A 19493-nucleotide genomic window follows, 5' to 3' on the forward strand; every position below is an offset into this window, starting at 1 on the left:
GCATTTTTGCAGAAAACATCATCGATTTGTGTCCAATATTTTCAATTGGTTAAGGTTTCATTAACAAATATTTAATTCCATTTTAAATGCTGCTATTAATGTATGTTGATGTATTGACTGTTAGGAGGTAAAACCTCACCTCAGTACTTCTGTAATGTTCTGGATTTCATTGCATGTGCCCAAACCCCAACTGAGCATGATAGAATCATAGAATCAAGCAGGTTGGAAGAGACCTCCAAGATCAGCCACTCCAACCTAGCACCCAGCCCTAGCCACTCAACTAGACCATGGCACTAAGTGCCTCAGCCAGGCTTTTCTTCAACACCTCCAGGGATGGTGCCTCCACCACCTCCCTGGGCAGCCCATTCCAATGCCAATCACTCTCTCTGTCAACAACTTCCTCCTAGCTCTGCTGTTTTACAACATAGGAAGAACTCTGTCCACATTTATAACTGCAGAGGAACCCATGTCTACTACAGGCCACTTTGATGCTAGTGTGCAATGAGAACTAACACACAGGGAAAACGCTGTATTGAGGATTAGAAGCTAGTGATTAAGGCAAATTAAATTACCTCTCTAACAGAAAAGTTACAGAATAGTTTATTTCTAATATAAATGGTGGCTCTACATGCCTTAATTAAAAGGAGGCATGTAAAGTACACCTCATTTTTTTTAATCCCAAATTAAAATGTCAGCAATGATTTTCCAGAAGGCAATACATAAATCCATAGAAAAAGGACTTGTGTATTTTTCCTTTTGCCAGCTTCTGCTGCTTCATCTTTCCAATGAAATATTGTGCTAGTTTGAGGCTAGCTGGAATATTTTGGTGAGAAGAATTAGATGATAGAGTGTGAAAAGGAAACAATGGTGATGTCTACTTCACTATCTTATCATAAGATCAATCAGGTTGGAAGAGACCTCCAAGATCATCCAGTCCAACCTAGCACCCAGCCCTAGCCAGTCAACTACCCCATGGCACCGAGTGCCTCATCCAGTCCTTTCTTGAAGACCTCAAGGGACTCATAGGCTTGCTGAGATGTATAAAAACAAGAACATCAATCTAGATAACAGAGTTGCTCTCTGGCTCTGGCTGCCTTCACTTCTCTCCCTAACCTCCTGTCTGTGTAACTAATCCCTCTGCTTTCTAACCCCTCTGGCCGATTCTCCAAACTCACCTTGAACGTACAGCAAGGTCTGGGATAAGGTAGAGGAGTGGAAAGGAGGTGGAAGGGTGGTTGGGACCCCCTCCTGGGAACAGTGTTTTCTGGGAGGGCTGTTGTGTTTCTGTATTACTTTTTAACTTGTATATTTGTATATACAGCTGCATGTATTGTAAATATCTATATTGTGCTAAGCTGTAAACATAAAGCTTCATTCAGTTTCCAGCTGGCTGAGTCTAGTCTGGGTGATTTTCTTAAGTAGGGGGGGAAGGAAATTCCCAAACCATCACAAATACATGTGTTAATATGGGCCATTCTAGCTCTGCCAAAGCTTTGTCTTGGCTTAAATGCATCTTCCATGCCTGCTGGACACAGAATTAAGCTACTGATGAAACCTTCCGAAGTGCCAGACACCAAAATCTTCCTGTAGCTTACTACAAACCACTTCTGTAGACCTACTGAGAACAATCTGGAGGAGAGCAAAGCTTCAGAGAGAGGCTGAAGTCCATGGAAGGGTCCACAAGCAGGTCCATGACCCCCTGAAAACTGAATCCTGCTCCCTTTCAGATGCCAAAGGCAACAACCTTCCTTCCCACTCTCAAATTATTCTTGGGTGTTCGACACGGTGTTTGTCTTCTTCTGTGAGAATATGCACATCAACTGTCACCAACTGACAGAAGATCAAACCACCATCTTGACTGCAGAAATGGAAAACAAGGAAGGGGATCTCTTCTACTCTGAGAGTCCTGTCTTCTCATATTACAAGTCCTTTATGGAAGAAAACCTGTCCCAGGAATACAGTCACTAGCTTCCAACTGAACTGGTATGAGATATACTCTGTGCAAGTGAGTGACTGGTGGGAAGAAAGACACACAAGAGATAGAAGGGAAAAGCTACATGGAAAAAAAAAACCTGAACAAAAAACTCACACAAGAAAAAAAGAAAGAAACCTCAGTAAAAAGTCAGTTGTTTGGTTTTTTTTCAACAGAGCAAGGGAATTTGGATTTGCAACGCAGTTGGTCATTTATTTAAAAGGAAAAACAAAGAAACAAACAAGACAGACACCTAGGCAAAGGGCCCTGGTTACTAGAGGTGGGCTTCAGTTTCCTCTGGCTGAAGGTTCCTGTGCCAAAGGTAGAGCCAACCTCCTTAAAGGTTTTTGCACAGCCAGCATCTGAGAAATTAGCAAGTTTCACAGAAGGATGCTGGAAGCAGATAAATACCACTTGCTTTCCTGGGGAGACTTCAGAATAGATCTCACAATTAATTCCTTCAAATCTTCACAAAATTGCAAGTGGATAAGGGGACACTTCCTGCATGAACTGCTAAGAGCTGAAACATTTATACCTTGGCCTTGACTAGATGATTTAACGTTTCAGAGAGCTCGTGGCAACACTAGGGGATGTGGAAGGGCAAACCAAGGCATGAAAGGAGAGAAACATTTCTCAGAGACACAGAAGGTGTCTTGGGGCACAGGTCACTATGTGCTTCAGAGCAACTTCAGAGAGCAGCCATGCTGGAGACCCAGCTAGCAGTTCAATGGTTGTGATGACCCAGTGTGTCATAGAATCATAGAATCAACCAGGTTGGAAGAGACCTCCAAGATCATCCAGTCCAACCTATCACCCTGCCCTATCCAATCAACTAGACCATGGCACTAAGTGCCTCATCCAGTCTTTTCTTGAAGACCCCCAGGGACGGTGCCTCCCTGGCACCACTTAAAACTTCCTGTATGGAAGCAGCCATTCTGAACACTTCTATTCAATTTTTAAATCAAGACTGTTCTGATCAAAGGCCACATGAAGTAAATGGACAAATTCAGAGGAAAAGATGCAAACACAGAGTAAAGCAGTTTTAGGCAGTGGCAGTGACTCAGCTAAAGCCTTTGAGATCTGCTGACCAGTTTTATGTGTGCAGTCTCTCACAGTAAAAAGAGAGGAGAAATTAAAACAATTAATGCCAACCATCTCTGTAACCAGGACCTCTGACACATAGCAGCATCCAGTCAAGTTATCAGTCCTTTTACTGCAAGTCACTTGCTGCCTTCTCAAAATTACAATGCTATTTTCATCTCATTTCTTCCTCACCATACATACACAACGCAGTGAACAAAAACCTCCAATTAAGAAGTAATAATCTTGTTTTCTGAACAGCAAAGAATAAAGCTGATAAGGCAGAGCCTTTCCTGTTCACACAGGGCCATGTGATCAAGTCCCTCCCACTGGTGTCTGCCACTGGCTGAATGCTTACATTTGCAAATGGACTGCTCATAATTTACAACTGTTTAACTGAGACATTTAAAAAGCCATGAATTATGACTTCCCTGAAATGCTGAGCCTAGCTGCCATCTAGACCCTGAACCTCTCCCTGCAGCTGTTCCATGTCTTGACAGCTCTTGGCACAACAGAGCTACAGGCAAAGCTTTGACAAAAAGAAAAATGCTGAGGTTCTTGCAATGCCAGCTTCTGGGGGCACTGCAAAAATAATTTCCCCAGAAATCAGTTAAATGACACCTGTGATACAAACATATTGCCTTCTGTACAACAAGGACCACTTCCAGAGCTAACACTCTTGTAAAGTACTCAAATTGTGCTTTCCATCCCTAAATACAACTCATCTGATGTGAAAAACTTCAGGAGTAGCAATCGCTCCTACGTTGCAAGAAGCAGAAGAACCAGGTATATGCAATAAGTAATCTTCTGGGGTTGATATCTGAGTTCAATCTTGCTCCAGCTTGTTAGACCTTTCTCTATGCAGAACTTCTTTTCTGCAACTGAGTAAAGTTCCACTGTTGAGCAGCTAGCTACCTGCTGCTTTGGTATCTGAGCTAGGTTAACACAGTGACTTAAGAAGAGCTTGCATCCAACTGTTTGCAGGAACAGATCATCTACTGTGCACTCTCTTTTGCACCTTTAATCACCTTTAGGTTATGCCACAGTGCACCTTCTTTCCTTAGGCTTTATCTGGAGAAGGATTTGAGATAAATGCCAAGACCGGGTTTGCTCTGGAGCTGGAGAAAGTTCTGTGCAGATAGGGTTTTCATAGAATCAACCAGGTTGGAAGAGACCTCCAGGATCATCCAGTCCAACCTAGCACCCACTCAACTAGACCATGGCACCAAGTGCCTCATCCAGTCTCTTCTTGAAGACCTCCAGGGACAGTGCCCTGTTGAGTGCTTTAAAGTTTTTCAGGTGAGCATCTAAAAACCACACAGCTAAACTGAACAAAACTGTTATCTGCTCACACTATGCCTTCCAGAAACTGCACTGAAATGGCCCTACCCATCTCAATTCTCTCATGTCCTATTGGCTTGCAAAATCAAGGCAGCAACCAACAACAAACAGAGGTAATAAATAAGGTTCGTTTGTAACTATGTTTGTGCAATTCCCATATCTAAATCCCCAGGCTACCACAAGCTCTGGAAAAATACAGGGAAGGAAGTTACATTACTAGTTCCACCCAAAACTGAGTTAGCACTTTAGACAGACAACATTCAGTTCATTGAAATGCTCACATGACTCTGACAGCAGGCCACTGACCCAGTCAGATATTAGGCCACACAGAAAAGACTATGAAGCCAAATGTATCTCTGAAAGAGAGGAATATAAATGCTTTCCACATCCACAAAAAGGGGAATAGCTTGTCATGGTACTTCTAAGAACTGTCTCTCTACAATAGCTGAACACCTAATGTCTTGTAAACAATTACAAAACTCTATTATGAACCAACACCTGTAGAGAAGCTACTTGATTTTTACAACAGGAATCCTTCACTGATGCCTCAAGACTCACAGGATATGGTTTAGCTAATCAACACTTAAACTGAAAGCCTCCTCAGGTAGAAACAGACATGTTTTCCCTGCAGTGTGAAGAAATCAATTTCAGTTCCTTTAATGTTTATTTCTGAAGAGCTGGCATGCAGCACAAGACAGAAAGCAATCTGTAAAAAGCAGTGAGCTGGTACCTACTGCTCCTTCTAGTTATCTGCAGGGTGATCACTACCTTTATTCAGAATTTTTATCCCAGCACACAAAGATAAAGAATTAAAACTGATGTTAAATGCTGGAATTTGGGGAATTCAGCGTCACAAATGAATGGATGTTACAAGCATATGGGAGAGAAACAGGAAAAGCATTTTCTGAGGAGGATGTTTCTGCAATATTTACGAGGAAGAACTCGGAACATTTCAACCAACTTCTGTTCTGCCCATGCAAGTTACAGGAAGCAGCAGGAAGCTTTTGAAAGAGCACAAAGATCTGCTGCAACAACAATGACTTCAATGCTTTTTTGTGTTTGACACCACATTTTTTTCTTTATGTACTCTTCACATTTTAAACAATAACTTGTAAAAGTTAAGTCTTGCACTGACCCATACCTGCTGCTCATCCTCCATGACGTTGCTGGCAAACTCAAACACGAGTTCATTCTGTTGTACAACTGCTGCCATAATGAAGCATTCCCAGCTCTCAGCTCCACATGCAAAGAAAAACTTCTCAAATGTGAAAGAGCAGAGTGTCACCAGGGTCCAGCTGAGCAGAAAGGTGGGATCACAAAACGAATCAAGAGTCGCTGTTTGTATGTCTCAGATCATTGGTGTTCCCAAGCTCTTCTCTTCTCAAAGAGAAATAAGGAAATCCTTTCCTGAGCTCTTCTTCCCAGGTTGATAGCCCACACCACTGCGGAGGGAAAAAAGAAAACAAAGTTATCATTAAGAAATGAATGCTTTAGCCTGGTGAAATTGTAGCAGTCACAATAAAGCCTTCTCTAAAGAGTAACTGTTCTAACTTAAAGGAAATCAGACACCTTCGTACCTCCCAAGTTACTATTATTACCAATTAATACACACAAATGTTCATTCCCTTAACAATAAAACTGCTTCTGTAAGCAAGACTACAAAGGGCTTCACATTAAACACACAAGAGTAAAGAAAAGTTACACATCTTTTCATTTGACACACAGATGCAGCTTTCACAGTCATTACTAACTCTCATCTTTAAGGTATATTCAGAGTAAAAACACAAAACCCAGACTCACCTACTCAGCTGCACGATACCTCAAAGTCTACCACTTTTCCTCTTCACACATAGCTCACATTTGGCAAAATTCTTATTTCACAAGTAAGAGACCTCAACACCCACGATGTTAAACAGGTGAAATCAGTAAATAAGTTCTTTGTACAATCCAGAGGGTCCCCAGGTTCCTCCACGACGTGGATCTCTAGCTTCTTCTTAAAACTGCACTGTAAATGTATCCTTATCTCTACCACGGGCTCACAAGCAGCCGGAAGGAAACAGCACTGACCACGTCATGGCAAATTAGAACAGGCAAAAAAATGCAGAGCACAATAGCAAAGAAAGGGGGAAAAAAAATCCCAAACTACGGAATGTAAACAGTTTCACTGGAGGGATGCATGCCTACAGCTCCCACAGTTTCATTTGCTTGTCACTGACAAAAGTAAACTTAGTGAACACAAGCTTGGCTGAGGGAGCTGGGGTTGTTTAGCCTGGAGAAGGAGGCTCAGGGTGGACCTCATTGCTGTCTACAACTACCTGAAGGGAGGTTGTAGCCAGGTGGGGGTTGGTCTCTTCTGCCAGGCAACCAGCAACAGAACAAGGGGACACAGTCTCAAGTTGTGCCGGGGAAAGTCTAGGCTGGATGTTAGGAGGAAGTTGTTGGCAGAGAGAGTGATTGGCATTGGAATGGGCTGCCCAGGGAGGTGGTGGAGTCACCGTCCCTGGAGGTGTTCAAGCAAAGCCTGGCTGAGGCACTTAGTGCCATGGTCTGGTTGAGTGGCTAGGGCTGGGTGCTAGGTTGGACTGGATGATGTTGGAGGTCTCTTCCAACCTGGCTGATTCTATGATTGTAAGCTTACAATGAGTTGTGCTGTATCACTTCTGGGGAAAAAGATGAGCACAGAACGCAGTAGTTTTGTACAACTAAGCTGACCAACACATCAACAGAAAAATCTATTAAAAAAACCCACCCCAGAAACAGGTGTCTATAATTAGGAACCTAAAGGCACATGCTGTTGTCTAGGAAATTAAATCTGTATGTTGGTAAGGAAGAGAAATGTGTGGTGCCCAATGTTTGGATCAAAATTCCTTAAACTGCCTAAGAACTGCTGTGACAGAAGAATAAAGAGTAGAGGTCGAACATGTACCCATCCAGACTGAGGACCCCCAGGAAAGCTTCTAAGCAAGGATTAACATCTGCCTTTGCACAAGAGAGTTAAATTTGCCTTGTTTTTGAAGTAAGCTGAAACTAAAAAAAAATTAAAATGAGGAGCATCTTCCCCTCCCCTGTGCCAGGCAATTTAATTAGGGAGGATCATGTCACAGGCTCACACTCCCTCACTCTAGGAAATGTAGCAGCTGTTTTTCCCATATAGATTGTGGTATTCCCAAATTCCTAAGTGGTGATGGCAGAGCAGTTAAGCATTTAAGTCACTAGATCCTACTCTTCTAAGAAATCAGGAAACTCAAGATCATGCAAACAGGAGAACCTCCCCAACTTCTAAAGAGTGCTTTAATCAGTTATTAAAGGGTTCATAAGAGTAGCCACAACCCAAACTACTGCTCTCTGTCATATTCCAAAAGTCATGGCTGTCCAGTGAAGTCTCCACTGACTAGAAAAGGAGAAACTTAACCCCCATTTTCAGAAAGGAAAAGAAGGATGACCCAGGGAACTACAGGCCAGTCAGTCTCACCTCTGCCCAGTAAGATCATGGAAATCCTGCTGGAGGCACTGCTGAGGTAGAAGAGCAATGAAGAGGTGACTGAGTACAATCAACACAACTTCACCAAGGGCAAATCATGCCTGACAAACCTGGTGGCCTTCTATGACAAGGTCACAACATCAACAGACAAGCAAAGAGTAGGTGATGTCATTTATCTGGGCCTGAGCAAAGCCTTTGACATTGTCCCACACAACATCCTGGTCTCCAGGTCGGTAAAATATGGCTTTGATGAATGGTGGATAGAGAATTGGCTTTATGGCTGCACCCAAAGATTGGCTGTCCATGGGTCCATGTCCAAGTGGAGGCCAGTGACAAGTGGAGTCCCTCCAAGATCGATACTTGGACCAGTCTCATTGAACATCTTTGTCAGTGACACAGACAGTGTCATTGAGTGCACTCTCAGCAAGTTTGCTGACAACACCAAGCTGTGTGGTGCAGCTGACACGCTGGAGTGAAGGGATCCATCCAGAAGGACACTGACAGGCTGGAGACCTGGGCCCATGCCAACACGGTGAGGTTCAACGAGACCACATGCAGGGTCCTGCATCTGGGTCAGGGCAATTCCAGTCTGAGCAGTGACTGGCTTAAGAGCAGCCCTGAGGAAAGGGACCTGGGAGTACTGATGGACAAGAAGCTTGGTATGAGCCACCACTGTGAGTATGCAGTCCAAAGAGCAAATCGTATCCCGGGCTGCAACAAGAGAAGCATGGCCAGGAGGTTGAGGGAGGTGCTTCTACCCCCAACACTGCTCTCGTGAGACCCCACCTGGAGTACTCTGTCCAGTTCTGGAACCCCTGTGTCCAGTTCTGGAGCCCCTATTACAAGAAAGACCTGGACATGCTGGAGTATGTACAGAGAAGGGCCAGGAGCTGGAGCACCTCTCCTGTGAGGACAGGTTGAGAGTTGGGGTTGTTCAGTTTGGAGAAGAGAAGGCTTCAAGGAGACCTTATTGTGGCCCTGCAATATCTGAAGGGGGCCTGCAAGAAAGCTGGTGAGGGACTTCTTAGGGTGTCAGTTGAAGGACTAGGGGGAATGGATCCAAGCTGGAGGAGGGTAGATTTAGCCTAGACGTTAGGAAGAAGTTCTTCCCCAGGAGGGTGGTGAGACACCTGAACAGGTTGCCCGGAAGGTGGTGGAAGCCCCATGCCTAGAATTTAAGGCCAGGCTGGATGTGTCTCTGGGCAACCTGATCTAGTGGGAAGTGTCCCTGCCCATGGCAAGGGGGTTTGAACTAGATGATCTTCGAGGTCCCTTCCAACCCTTACACTTCTGTGATTGTGTAACTAGCAAATATTTGTATTCATGGGAGGTACATGTAAGAACAGAGAAAGACATGCTTTGGATGACTTGAATAGCTTACACAGCCTCCTCCATACTTGAGCAGGGCTACAGCACTGAAAGCATTACATGCAATCACATAACCCTGGGAAACTTCCCTCAACTGGGCTGCAGTAAGAACATCATACAAAAGTTACACACGCATGCCAGCACTGCATAGCCTAAGACCAACTTGTCCCATCTCAGACTCTTACCATTCTGTATGACAGCCTGAAAATGAAAGCTATGTAGTCATAAAATAGATAGTTTAATATTCCCCACTGCCAGTGGGTTAATCTATGTCAAGATGGACATATAAGCATTTTCAGAAGACAAGTATGGAAATTCATTTAAATAAACTTCTGTTTTCACTACTGCCTAGAAATACACTGCAGCTCACCAGTAAGGTGAAACTATTATGTGATTTCCTCTAATGAAGAGGAAGAGTAGCTACCCACCAAAGGATCACCAGGCAAACACAAGAACCTCCTCAGGTTCCCAAGCATAGAAATCAACCCAGTTGGAAGAGACCTCCAAGATCATCCACTCCAACCTAGCACCCAGCCCTAGCCACTCAACTAGACCATGGCACTAAGTGCCTCAGACAGGCTTTGCTTGAACACCTCCAGGGATGGTGACTCCACCACCTCCCTGGGCAGCCCATTCCAATGCCAATCACTCTCTCTGCCAACAACTTCCTCCTCACATCCAGCCTAGACTTCCCCAAGCACAACTTGAGACTGTGTCCCCTTGTTCTATTGCTGGTTGCCTGGCAGAAGAGGCCAACCCCACCTGGCTACAGCCTCCCTTCAGGTAGTTGTAGACAGCAATTATTCAGCCAATTTAACCCCCAAATTATTCAGCAAATATTCAGTCAATTTAACCCTTAGTACACTGCTACTCTGGTATCCCACAAGATATGCTGCAGGACTTCCTCCAGCCAGACATACCTTCTTCCCCCACCACTCTTCACCAGATATAACTTGGATTTAATCCTAGCCCTGTTCAGCTAGTCCAGGAAAGCTTGTAAGAAATATTCCCAGAACTAATGGTATTGGCATTTTGGCCCTGACAGTAAAGCTGCAACACTACCACAAGGCTCCAACTTGGAAGTAACAAATCCATGACTTTTCCTACTCCTGACAGTACGACTGGGTAAAAGCCATACTGTTTTAGCATTCAAGCACTGTAATGCAGAACACTATAACAACACATAGGCATCACACTGGAGCAGGTGTAACAGGCATCAAAGTGCCCAGCACAAACTCAAAAAATTGCTGTGGAAATTCAACTATAAACTTGGAAGGCTCAAGGCTTGGTACTGAGAGCACCTTGGCTGAACTGAAAAGATGCCTCTAGCAAGCTGCTGGATCCACTCCCACTTAGTGTTACTGAAGATGACTGTAATCATCTTCTACTGCCTTTTTTTGCAAAATTATCATTTGTGCACTCAAAATTAAGAGCTACCTGAGCAGATTAATGCTTCAAATGCCCAATCGAACTGTGAGTTACTACTGAACAGCTCAACTCACTTAGCAGGGGTACAAAGGACTTGTGATTGGAATTTTAGAATCACAGAACTGTTTTGTGTGGAAAAGAACTTTCAGATCGTTCAGTCCAACCACTGACCTGACACCACCATGGCCATTAAACCATGGCCCAAAGTGTCATGTCTACACGTCTTTGAACACCTCCAGGGATGGTGACTCCCCCACCTCCCTGGGCAGCCTATTCCAATACCTGACCATTCTTTCAGGAAAGAAATGTTTCCCAATGCCCAATCTAAATCTCTCCTGGTACAATTTCAGGCCGTTTCCTTTTGTTCTATCACATAGAATCATAGAATTATAGAATCAACCAGGTTGGAAGAGACCTCCAAGATCATCCAGTCCAACCTAGCACCCAGCCCTAGCCACTCAACTAGACCATGGCACTAAGTGCCTCAGCCAGGCTTTTCTTGAAGACCCCCAGGGACGGTGCCTCCACCACCTCCCTGGGCAGCCCATTCCAATGGGAAATCATTTTCTCTGTGAACAACTTCTTCCTAACATCCAGCCTATACCTACCCTGGCACAACTTGAGACTGTGTCCCCTTGTTCTATTGCTGGTTGCCTGGCAGAAGAGGCCACCCCCCACCTGGCTACTATGCCCCTTCAGGTAGTTGTAGACAGTAATAAGATCACCCCTGAGTCTCCTCTTCTCCAGACTAAACACCCCCAGCTCCCTCAACCTCTCCTCATAGGATTTGTGCTCCAGGCCCTCACCAGCTTTGTTGCCCTTCTCTGGACACCTTCCAGCACCTCAACATCTCTCTTGAATTGAAGGGCCCAGAACTGGACACAGCACTCAAGGTGTGGTCTGATCAGTGCTGAGTATAGGGAAAGAATAACCTCCCTTGTCCTACTGGCCACACTGTTCCTGATGCAGGCCAGGATGCCATTGGCTCTCTTGGCCACCTGGGCATCACTTGATACTATGGAGAAGAGACCGACACCCATCTCACCACAACCTCCTCTCAGGCAGTTGTAGAGAACAATGAGGTCTCCCCTCAGCCTCCTCTTCTCCAGACTGAAAATTAGCAGTTCACTCAGATGCTCCCAAGACTTGATCTCCAGTCCCTTCACCAGGTTTTCTAAGATGGCCCACAGCATTTACTCTAGGTGTGAGTTAGCAGAAATGCAAAGCTGAACTTCCTTCTCAACACCATCTTGCATGTGGGAGGAAAAGGGCAGTGAATGAAAGCAAAGAGAAAAGAATAAAGACATTGCCTGAAAATTCTAGACTGAAGGACTCAAAATCATCCTGAGTAAGGGCAGACAAAACCATGGATGCTAACTGCACCATTTCACTCAAGCTGCTAATTCCTTTCCTTGATTCCTCTGGGTCAGGCCAGAGTAAGCCCACACTCTGCAGAGGAACATCTTTTTAAATATTATATAATCAATCACAGAGTCAGATTTCCTTAAAAAGCAGAATGATATCACAGTTCTTGTAATGCAAAAGTCCCCAGTCCAAGATAATCTTTATGTATGGTGTACAACAAGCACAAATAGTGCACAAGAGAGTCTGCTGTGACTTTCTTCGTAGATTGATTACTGCTACTCAGTAATACTTAGACACTGCACAGAACAAGTCCTTAGACTTGGGGCATTTGTGGTCTGCAAAATAACAAGTAACAAGAAGAAGTTAATATTTGTTACTTGGCACAAACATTTTTTGAAGGCTTAGTATTTCAGCAGCCCACATAATTTAAAAGAGATAGGAAAACAACATAGTAAGGAGGTACCACCAACAAAGGAAAGAAACAATGTAAGGAACAGCCCCAAATCACAGTATCACAGTATCACCAAGGTTGGAAGAGACCTCACAGATCATCAAGTCCAACCCTTTACCACACAGCTCAAGGCCAGACCATGGCACCAAGTGCCACGTCCAATCCTGCCTTGAACAGCTCCAGGGACGGCGACTCCACCACCTCCCCAGGCAGCCCATTCCAGTGTCCAATGACTCTCTCAGGGAAGAACTTTCTCCTCACCTCCAGCCTAAATTTCCCCTGGTGCAGCTTGAGGCTGTGTCCTCTTGTTCTGGTGCTGGCCACCTGAGAGAAGAGAGCAACCTCCTCCTGGCCACAACCTCCCCTCAGGTAGTTGTAGACAGCAATAAGGTCTCCCCTGAGCCTCCTCTTCTCCAGGCTAACCAATCCCAGCTCCCTCAGCCTCTCCTCGTAGGGCTGTGCTCAAGGCCTCTCCCCAGCCTCGTTGCCCTTCTCTGGACACGCTCAAGCATCTTCTTAAGGTATCCACACTGCCTTGGGAAATTATGCAAAAAGCAGCTGTTAGAACAGAAGGCAACAGAATGATCTTTGCTGAGCTTTCATTAAGAACACAGAAATAATCAGTGCCAATAAATCCCTGTTTTACAGCCAAGCTGCAGACTAGCCTATGTCACCACAGGCTCACACAACATACACAGCAAGGAGCACAGAGAGAAAGTGTTCATCTACTAAACATAAGCAAGCATTGATTTATTTTTTTAAGGAACTGACATACAGTTCAATCAGCACAAAAGACTATAAATAAACCCCTCCTTCCCTAAACTTCACATAAAATGATCTCTTTAAAGAGTGTAGAAAGTACAAACTCAGGCAACAAGCTCCTATTTGCTGTCACCAACTGTCTCTTTTAGCAAGATTCCTTTCTAGACTGTTAACAGAAACTGGTCCAGCACTGTTTACAGACTACTCCAACCCTGAAAACATTCCTCTTCCCATCTTCCATGTTCCCTGGTACTTTTTAAGTCCCTTTAATTTAGCACATTTACGTAACACAAACCCAGTAAACTTAGCAAAGTGATGCTGGAAAAGCTGAAGAACATGGTTGAAGCTTTTCTTCCTCCCTCTGTATCCTCTCCTGTCAGCACGTTCAACCTATGAAGGTAGCCACAAATCAGTGCAGATGTAGAGCACTGTAAATAATTGATTTCTGCCACAACAACAGAAGCTCAGACTACCACCAAACAGCCAGCTGTAAACAGCAAGCTAAAAGATATTGAGGTGAGGAGCACTCTCTCCAACTCTACTACTAAGGCTCTTGAGCTCTGAATCAACTATTTGAACATCAGCTAAGATAAAGTGCAAACTTCCCTAATCTGATGAGGAAAGAGAAAAGCCATGCAGGGTTTTAGTCATCTCTCCACAACGTGTTTGCTCTTGCAAAGTACAGCCAATTCAACAGAAAAAGTCAGATGAAACTTTCCCCAAAGCAAGGCAGAAAGAGCATTGCAGGGGAAAGCAAGAGTCTAAATCCTCCTCCCCACTTCTCCAGTCCTCTGAGAAGAAAAAAGCTGTGTCTTCAATTTCCATAGGTTAGGTATGTAGTAAAAAAGAGGTTAGGGAGATGGGACATCACAACTCCAGCCTTTCTTTCCTCCCCAAACTGTGTCATATACTGGACCTTCTTCACTCTCTGCCACCCCTTGTCACAATCAAAACTGCTCAGTGGATTCAAACACCATTTTGCAGCTGCCCAGACTGCAATTTTAGCACATTAGATACATATCCTCACCTTAAGTCTGCAGAAGGTGCTAGGTGACCTAACAGCCTGGGCTACCCATGGGGCTTTGAAACTTTGCAGCTCGATTTTGGGTTACTATGATATGATACTAAAGCCTCAGCTCACAAATAAAGTGCATTATTTCAACTACACTTAAATAAAAGCCACGCAATGTTGCTTCACTGTGTAGTATCTACTCTGTGTGCCTACACAGATGCATGCAGGCACCTATCAGCTGTAGTTACATAAACATGCTTATCCTCCTTTTTCTCAGTGTGCATATACACCAAAATAAACATAGGAAATGTGTGCCCTTCTACTGTCTTGACTTTCTACTCTTTAAATGAATCTGTTTTGGCTACCAAAGAAGCAAAAACCCCACAACCTCACACATCCCTATACAACCAGGGGATATGCAGAAGTGTTCCTTTGCTGCTTCCTGTTCAGTGACCTCCACCCATTTCTGTTCATCACCACCTCAGTACTGCTGGGAGTGTATTTAGCTCGATACTCCCCTCACCCACCAAAGGCCAAACAAATGAGATGAATTGGACACCCCTAAAAAGGACACTGTCCCCCAGGCAGTGCATAGGGAGCTTGCACAGCCTGCCAAGCCTGTAAAAACTCATCACTCTGTCTACTGGCCTGGGTAACCAAGCTGCACTAACACCTCGGTCTTGCAAGGATAACATCTTGCATAGTTACTTCCAAAATGGGGAGAAGCACATGCACAAGTCAGGCCTTCACCACTGACCAGATGCACATCATCACACTGAGCTTCCTACTGACCAAAAGCATGACTGCCAGTCTTGCTATGAAATTCTCCATAAAGAGCCATCGAAAGGTTGCTCACCCCAATAGAACCCAGACTTTGTTAGGAACATGTGCATAAGCACAGCCTTGTTGAGCAGTGTAACACGGATCCAGGGATATGCTTCAGTTACACACAGAGCAAAGACCTGCTTCTCTTCTTGAACAGTGGGTACAGATGCATGCAGATCATCTTCAGCACATGCACAGCCTGTGTAGTTTAGTGTAGTCCCCCTTTGTAGGGAACTGTAGCTTGCTGGTCCAAAACTCTCAGCAATCACTAATTTGCTTTGTCCTTCAGTTCTGTCTCTGTAGCTAACTCAGCAATATTGGTAAAGGGGAAAAAAAAAATCATGTGTTCTTATTTCCCAGGTAATAAAGGAGATACTCATTTAAGAAGCAACTAGTTTTGAAAGGATAAAAGGAAAGCAATTTCAAATGCATTAGCCTAGATGCATTTGCTCACACTCCTTGCTACAGACATGAGGGAAGTCAAATGCTTAAGAAAATGATAAAATGTTTTAAAAACAGCTGAGTGTAATTAGACTAATTCAGCCTGAGGTTCTTAAACAGAATGGTAAAGACCTGTCACAACACAAGACAAACCTCGAGAACAGCAGATGGCAACGATACATATTTACAGGCAAGGTTTTGGCACAACCTTTTTTCTTTGTAACTGCTCACTTCTGCACTCACTCTCCACCAAAAAAAGTAGTAACTTATTAAACACTCCAAAACAGAATAGAGGGATTACAATTTTGATACGATATTTCAAGTGTCCACATAGTCTAGCTCATCAAGAATTAGGTTTTATTAATTATGGAGAGAAAGGATAACAAAAGGTCTCTCATTACTTCATCTCCTACAACAGTTAGTATAAGCTATTTTATCCAAAAGTAAATTTGCAAAGACAGGATTGGTTTTATGTGTTGTCACAACAAAATTACTAGCATTAATAAATAACATTAGTATTGAATATATCTTAGTATTTTTAATATCACATAAAAAGCTCCAAAAGTTACTTGAAAAAAGAAATGTAAATTGATAAACTTCTAAATCTCATTCAGGAACTTCTGTAAACCAAATGAATTAGTCCAGTGTTCCAGAACAAATGTTGTAAAAGGCACTCTCAAGCAGTTTCTGGCGTTTAATAGCACCTTTGAAGGAACATTAAGAGCATGATCCCATAACCAGCTATAAGAAGAGATGCAGGTTAAGTCAAATCTCACTGCGTTGAAAGGGAGGGGGTCTCAGTACCATGACAACTGAAGAGCTGAGCTTCAAGACAGATACAACGGGATGTGGGAAATGTAATTCTTTGCAAACAAGGCTGCTGGGGGAAGAACTGCTTGACCCAGAGAGATTTTGCTCTTTTGATTAACACATAGACACAAGAGAATGAAGCAGCGGCAGTGGGAAGAGGAAAGATCAGGGGAAACTCAATGTAATTGCTTTGGCTAGGTGCCAAACTTCACAAATTACCAGTTGCCAGTCTGTATTCTATACTGAAATAAACCTGTCAACCATTCTCTAAAAACTACTTTGCCTACAAGTTGTTAAACAGAGTCATTATTTTTAAGTCACCCGCACATAAAATTTAAGTATACCAAATCAAAATATGTTGGCCAAAGGTGCAACTTTCTTTTTTTAACTGGGCCTGGAACACAAAGCCTATGAGGAAAGACTGAGGGAGTTGGGAGTGTTTAGCCTGGAGGAGAGGACGCTCAGGGGGGACCTCATTGCTGTCTACAACTACCTGAAGGGAGGTTGCAGCCAGGTGGGGTTGGGCTCTGCTCCCAGGCAGCCAGCAATAGAACAAGGGGACACAGTCTCAAGTTGTGCCAGGGGAAGTCTAGGCTGGATGTTAGGAGGAAGTTGTTGGCAGAGAGAGTGATTGGCATTGGAATGAGCTGCCCAGGGAGGTGGTGGAGTCACCATCCCTGGAGGTGTTCAAGGAAAGCCTGGATGAGGCACTTAGTGCCATGGTCTAGTTGAGTGGCTAGGGCTGGGTGATAGCTTGAGTTGGATGATCTTGGAGGTCTCTTCCAACCTGCTTGATTCTATGATTCTATGAATATAAATGCACACAGCAGACATACATTAAAAGGGGGAACTGGAAAAACAACAAAAAAAAAAAATTAAAAAAGGCCAACAGAGATCAGGTTCAAGTCAAAAGTTTCTCATTCCAGGGAACTTTTTCTAGCCAAGTGCCAGTAATTCCAGCTCAGGGAGTTAAACTCCCACAGGACTTTCTCAGCATTCTGCAGAAGATGCTATAGGACCAAGTTCAGTAAAAATCCCCATTACACTCCCACAACACAGATATTTTAGCATTCTGTGGCTTCCTTTCTGCAATTGATGTATTTTTAAGCCGTTTCAACTGGATCATCAAGCACAACAAACAAAACTTTCAAGTTAAAGTTCAAAACTCTTGTCTGTTGTAGCCACAGAAGTACTGTGCAGTCTGCATTTCTGTTTGAGTGTTTGAGCAGTTTCAAAAAGCAGAATTTGATTTCACTGATGTGCACCAACTAGAAAGGGGCACAAACTAATTCACACAGAACTTGCTGAAGGCTTCCCTTTCCCAAACACAACAAAATACAGATTTCAGTTCTCAGTATGATACTTCATCCCTGTTGTCGATATGCTGCATTCAGCAGCTCTGCTAGGGTGAGAAATGTAAAGGGTCTTACCTTTGTAGTGTCTTTAAAGAATCTGCATGAATATAGAGCAGATTAGGTAATGTTTCTGTTTGCCTCTCATTCGCTGTCAGCTGTCAGCAATATGAACATTCAAAAGCCTCTGGAGCAGGCTGGTATTAGTCAGCTAGACTTGAATTTCCAGTTCTTTTACATTGCTGTCTATTTTCCTTCATTAAGTTAGCCTGTCCTGCCCTGGTATCAGATTACACTAAGCCAACATTTATAGCACCTTGCAAAACAGACAAACAGATCACATACCTAAGTCTGCCTATACCTGTTGCCCTCAATGATTAACCCTTGCTACTAACAGGAATTTCTTTTTTATTTTAGAATGCATCTCCTAAAAAAAAATATTTGCAGCGAAGAAGTTTTTTTTCCTTACCTGACAGCTAAAGGACAGCGTGGGATTTCATTTTAGGAATTGGAGGCCACAGGCAGCAAGTAGCACTTCCAAGATGTGCACAAAAACAAACTCAGAGAGCCAACTGCAGAGGGCTTTCTCCTACCTCCAATGAGAAGCACGGCCTGGGTGCATTTGCTGCTCATTTCACCAGCACTCGGAAACTCCAGACAGCTCATTCTGGGTTCAAAATCATCTAACTGTACTAAATCCTCCTCTCCCCTCAGACCCTGATACTAGAGAGGAAGGCAGGCATGTGCTTTTTCAGCACATGGCAGTGCAGTGCAAGCAGATGGCATTTTCAGTCTGCAGCTCTCCTAGCGCTGCTGACCTCCCTCAGCTCAGCTAGGGCACAGTGCTTCCTTGGGTTCAACTCTTCCCAGTTTCTCCCTGATGGCTTTTGGCCCACCTTCCCTTTCTGGAAGGGGAGCTTCTAATTCAGTTTCTACAGCCTAAGCAGCAGCAAGTGCAGCACCACTGTCTTTATGCAAGATGCGTGAGTATCCCTGTTAACATCAGCTGTGATTGTGATGCTTCAGAGGACTACACAAGGCCTGTTATGTGTTGTGTGACAGGTACCCTGGCTTTCCTACACACACACACACATATCACACATCTTGGAATTAAACTTTCAGCAAATAGCTATGTATACAACTCACGCAGGGTTTTCAGGCAGCCTGGTTCTTGGGACAAGAGGGTCATTTTGCTGAAGCTGAGAAAATAAGGTCATTCTCACACCACTGCACTCACACAAGCAAGCTCACTGAGAGCACGGATGAAACACCTAAGAAGAGTTTATTTGCTTGCTGCTTCAACCGAAATCTTTACTTAAGCAACTTTTTAACCCTTCAGACAAGAAAATCAGGCCAAAGCAAAGCAAAATATAAATGGCTAAGGTGGTTTGTGTTGAGAAACAGTACGGCCATATCACAAAACACTTCAACTAGCGTCTATAAGCTGCTTTCTTAAAACATGAAATACATATTTCAGTCTTTGAGAGTCTAGCTCCAGATTTAGAAAAGCACTGAATTTATATTTAAGTTTGCACTGTGGTTAACAATGACATGTGGGTAAAATATTGATAAAAACATCAGACTTTCAGTCTCTCTTATTTAAAGCTTATCAGTTAAAACACATTTTTGCAAACCATGCCTGAAGCATTTAATCTATTGGTCACAAAGATCCCTATTTAACTCCATTTCTTGTATTCATAGATAGAGTGCTCAGTCACACATTTCCAATGTTTATAACCACACCAGGCAAGAGGTGACCTGTTTTATCCACTCTGCCATCAGGCACAGCACAGTGCCCACACAGT

General features: G+C 43.7%; 1 protein-coding gene across 6 annotated transcripts in view; it reads right to left on the reverse strand.

Moving 5' to 3' along the window:
* The window catches only part of ELF1 (E74 like ETS transcription factor 1), a 108967-nt gene that overhangs the window by 37406 nt on the left and 52068 nt on the right, over positions 1 to 19493 (reverse strand). For all 6 annotated transcript variants that reach the window (XM_064174616.1, XM_064174604.1, XM_064174610.1 and 3 more), the window contains one exon: positions 5535 to 5835. In XM_064174616.1, the coding sequence (XP_064030686.1) occupies positions 5535 to 5606 (72 nt within the window). In that variant the 5' untranslated portion in view covers positions 5607 to 5835. The remainder of the gene's footprint in view (positions 1 to 5534; positions 5836 to 19493) is intronic.

The sequence above is a fragment of the Pogoniulus pusillus genome, chromosome 3 (genome assembly GCF_015220805.1).
Source record: "Pogoniulus pusillus isolate bPogPus1 chromosome 3, bPogPus1.pri, whole genome shotgun sequence".
In the NCBI taxonomy this organism is placed as follows: Eukaryota; Metazoa; Chordata; class Aves; order Piciformes; family Lybiidae; genus Pogoniulus; species Pogoniulus pusillus.